General features: G+C 38.0%; 1 protein-coding gene and 1 long non-coding RNA gene across 2 annotated transcripts in view; one reads left to right on the top strand and one right to left on the bottom strand.

The window, feature by feature from the left end:
- Positions 1 to 4,527, bottom strand: part of LOC128250359 (uncharacterized) — a 125,590-nt gene that overhangs the window by 43,136 nt on the left and 77,927 nt on the right. The window lies entirely within an intron of this gene.
- Positions 404 to 4,527, top strand: part of LOC128250357 (uncharacterized) — a 9,891-nt gene continuing 5,767 nt past the window's right edge. The window contains exon 1 of the mRNA XM_052975209.1: positions 404 to 861. Coding sequence (XP_052831169.1) covers positions 845 to 861 — 17 coding nt within the window. The 5' untranslated portion in view covers positions 404 to 844. The remainder of the gene's footprint in view (positions 862 to 4,527) is intronic.

Raw genomic sequence — 4,527 nt, 5'->3', positions numbered from 1 at the left:
AGACGGAAACTAAAAGAAGCCCGTCGTATTTATGTGTGTGTGTGTGTGTGTGTCAGTCCCCCGTAACCTTGCGGTTCGGCAAAATCGAAAAAAAATTAGAATAATTACGTGACTTCAAAAAAATAAGTACTTGGGTTTATTCATTTAAGAAAAGATTCTCAAAGGAGGTGCCGCAGCATGGCCATAGTCTAATGACGGAAACAAAAAAAAAGGTGACAGATTCGACGTTCCAGACCATTTCACCTGTGCGTGTGTGTTGAGAGAGAGAGAGAGAGAGAGAGAGAGAGGGGTGTATAAATAGATTTAAAGTTTATCAGGAGTGTGGTCTTAAAATAAATAAAAAAAGAAAGAAAGAAAAGAAAAGGGGAAATAACGACAATCATAAAAAAGGAAGACTAAACAATGCTAAGAGGCTGACTCGACCCCCTCTCCTCCACCTCAGCAACTGTGAAACATACTTACTCCGGTACACCAGGACAGAACTGGTGAAATCTGCGTCGTCCTTCCTTCTTTAAGCCAGTTTGGTTACAAAAAGAAACCCCCACCTTGCCGTCCATTCAGTGGCCACTCGTGAAGCCGTCCTCCTCACTTTAATAAACCCTACCCCCTCACACAACTTACAAAGAATAATCTCTCCTTTTTGGTTTCGACTCAAACGGCAACAGGTAATAATATCGTTGCATTCAGACTAACGTTGCCCCTCCCCTCTTTTTGGATATCTTGCTGAAATTACTTCGACCAGAATAATATAAACAGACAAAAAAAGAAAAGAAAAGAAAAAAAATAAGAAGGGAAAATAAATTACAACGAAATAAAAACTGACATCGCTTCGGGAACAATTATCATGGCACTTCATACGAGGTAAGCTCTACATATTCCTCGATTGATGCTTTAAGTTAGCTGCATTTGTTTCTTCTTCAAGTTCCAATCGTTTTTAAGTCAAAGTGTTTTACAGTTATCAATTCTGTAGCAATGTTGTTTCGTTAAACTCACAAAAGGAATAAGTTTATTGTTGTTTGTCATTTGTGGCAAATTCTTAATTGCTGGGGAATTGGCAAGTTATGAGAAAATGTCAGTCAGGTGATAAAATACTTCGTTCACTATATTTTTGGAGTTTATTTGAGCCTTTTTTTTTTTTATTAATCACCTTTCATTAATTAACTGTATTTTATTTGGTCTCTTTACACAATACGACTCCAAACTTCACATCCTAGCAGAGTCAAACTCTAAAGTTGATAAGGTAAATACCAGTAATTCAATCGGAGCAATCCCGATTGTTCCAGTTGTTCTAATTTCTGAAGAGTGTAGATTAGTCGATATTACCAGCACTAGTTCTTGAGTTGTACTTTATTCTATCGACTTCGGAGGGATGACTTCGGTGGGATTTAAACTCAGTGAGAGAGCTGGGGAAAATACCTTGTGGTATTTTCCCCACAATTCTGACAGCTCACAAAACTTTGGAAACGATTGAAATGATAAAAAAAGGTCTCCCTGCTCTCGTGTTTAATTAACGAATCCTAAAACTCCATTAATGGGAATCTTCTGTTATTCTGGTGCTATAATTTCTTTTCATTTGGTATCTATGAGTTGTTTGAAGTTGTTTTATTGAGGATATGAGGAATATATTACAAGCTGCTCTTTTAATGAAACCACAAGAGATTTGTACAAAAGACTATATTTCAAATTAGAGTAGAAACATTTTTTTAAATTACGAATGGATGTATTAGTTTTCAGGTCTTACACAAATAACGGGGTAAATGGCCCAAAATCTTTTTCTCAAAAATATGTCTGTTTGTGATAATATAGCATGAAGGTTTTTTTTCTTAATCTGAGACTTGTCTTTCATGCAAAACTCTTGTTTTAGTTGATTAAACCCGAAGGTAGGCCTGGTCTCTCGGGGTTTTCTTTTCGTAGGGAGGAGGGGATGTTGAGGACTATGTTTTCCAATGTTTCCTTATTATTTGAAGCGATAAGATCGGGAGATTCTTAGACCGCGACACGCGCAGACGTACGCAAGAGAAATTGTAGGGAGCGCGAAGTTTGTAAATATACGGCAAGTTTGAAATATTCACAACCAACAAAAGACTCGTGGGCTTAAAAATAAAGTTTACAGGAAACCTTTTGCGGATCCCATCCCCTGGTTATCGTAAACAAATGTTTTCAGCAATGATTAGAACCGAAAGCAAATGTGCAATTCTGTCAATGGAGAATATGTGACTGGGCCTAGAATGGAGTTAATTGTTTGGAACAGCTAAGCTAATTCATCATTAAAAATATTTTAAATTTTTAAAGAGGGATAGTCAATTATATATGACAAATAAAGTACCAGTACTTGACAGGTACTTTATTTTGCTGTGATTACTGCTTGGTCCACCCCACTCACTCACGTGTGATTTTCTGTCATCATTACTCTTTGAAAAAAATTTTATTTTAGTGAAATTTTATCAGGGACAACCGAGAGCGAATAGCAACAATTTTGAAAAACCAATGGAGACACAGTTTCTTCGATTTTATAGGAAGATCGATTTCCATGACCAATGTAATATCGTGAGTGGATCGAGGTGAAATCCGTTACTAACAGGAGTGGGACATAGACAACAGGTAAATAAACACTGCTCTACACGACTGGTCTAACCTGTTATAAACAGCAGCCAAATATCTCTCGAATCCCATCAACTATGAAAGACCACATTAGCCAACGTAGTCCTGGATGTAGATATCCTCTTGAAACACGAGATGATGGGCACGGTTGGAATGATATTTTATCTTCTTTCAGTCTCTGGGCTGCGGCCATGCTGGGGTACAAGATTGAAGGGTTTTAATCAAACAAACCGAAACCATTTTATCATCCTCTTTTGTCGGACAGCTAAGTTATGGGGACGTAAGCAAACCAACACTAGTTGTCGAGTGGTGGGAAGACAAATACAAACACCAAGGCACATACATAGAAAAGGCTTCCAGACAGTTTCCATCTGCCAAATTCACTCACGAGGGAGGTGCCGTGCTGCGGAACGAAATCCGAGATGCTGTACTTTGACAGCAAACATCCTAACCACATGGCTGCGGCTGTCATAAAACTTCGATTGTGTAAATCTAAAAAGGAAAAATCTTAAAATATATTTCTAGAATATATTCCTGAAATAGATTTATCAACGACCTTTTATCGATAATTCTCTAATTTAATCTACCTTTTGTTTAATTTGAATTGATTTAATTCTCATAAAATAATCCTTAGCTTCTAGATTAGCTCTGATCGATATTATCAAAGGCATTGCAGACAGTTTATCTGAATCTATGTAGACTGTTCAACATGCTTGTTTCAGTCATTGGACTACGGTCATGCTGGGGCACCGTCTTGAAAGGTTTAAGTCCAGCAGTTCTCAACCATTTTCTGTTTTATTCGACTGGACCCTCGCAGCCATTCGATGCTTAAAAAATCCCTTTATTTTTTTCCGTATTGTAGAAATATAAGCAACTTTGATAACAATCTTGTATGGACCCCCGCCCAAGGGCCATGTGGACTCCGGTTGAGAACCACTGGTTTAGTCGAAGTGCTTAGGAGTTTGAAGACTTGCTACGTATTCTGTCACCTTTCCTGAACAACTGATCAAACGGTGGAGACGGACGGACGGACCTGGTTGTGTGTGTGCGCATATATATATATATATATATATATATATATATATATATATATATATATATATATATATATATATATATATATATATATGACAGGAGTGGTAAGAAGCCTGCTTCCCAACCACATGGTTCCAGGTTCAGTCCCACTGCATGGCACCTTGAGCGGGTGTCTTCTATAGCCTAGGACCGACCAAGGCGGTAACTGAAAGTTCGTCGTATATATATATATATATATATATATATATATATGCATGTATATATGTATTTGCATGTCTGTGTTTTGCTCCCTACCATCACTTGACAACCGATGCTGGTGTGTTTACGTTCCCGTAACTTAGCGGTTCGGCAAAACAGACCGATAGAATAAGTACTGGGCTGACAAAGTATAAATCCTGGGGTCGATTTGCTCGCGTAAAGGCAGTGCTCCAGCATAGCCGCAGTCAAATGGCTGAAACAAATAAATGAATATATTCTTTCAGCCATTAGACTGCGGCCATACTGGGGCACCATCTTGGATTTTGTTTTTGTCGAATGAATCGATCCCAGTTCTTTTTTTAAAGCCTGGTACTTATTCTAGCGGTCTCTTTACTCGACAGGACCCTCATAGCCACATACATACACATACGACAGGTTTCCACACAGTTTCCTCAACCAAATTCATTGGTCGATCCGAGGTTGTAGTAAGAAGAGGGACTTGCCACGTATTTTGTCTTTTTAGATTGGTGCTTTTATTTTCAATTTTTATTTATTCAGTTTAATTTGGAGGAAGATTTTCTGCTACCACTTTCTTGCAGGTCGAGTGACCACATAGAGGTCCACCCTTCAATTCATGTTGTTTACTTGTCGAACTTATTGTTTGAAACAATATTTTGAATTTAGCGCTTATCT

This window comes from Octopus bimaculoides, chromosome 20 (genome assembly GCF_001194135.2).
Source record: "Octopus bimaculoides isolate UCB-OBI-ISO-001 chromosome 20, ASM119413v2, whole genome shotgun sequence".
NCBI lineage: Eukaryota > Metazoa > Mollusca > Cephalopoda > Octopoda > Octopodidae > Octopus > Octopus bimaculoides.
Note: the sequence above shows the minus strand (reverse complement) of the source record. Positions and strands in the feature narration are given on the sequence as shown.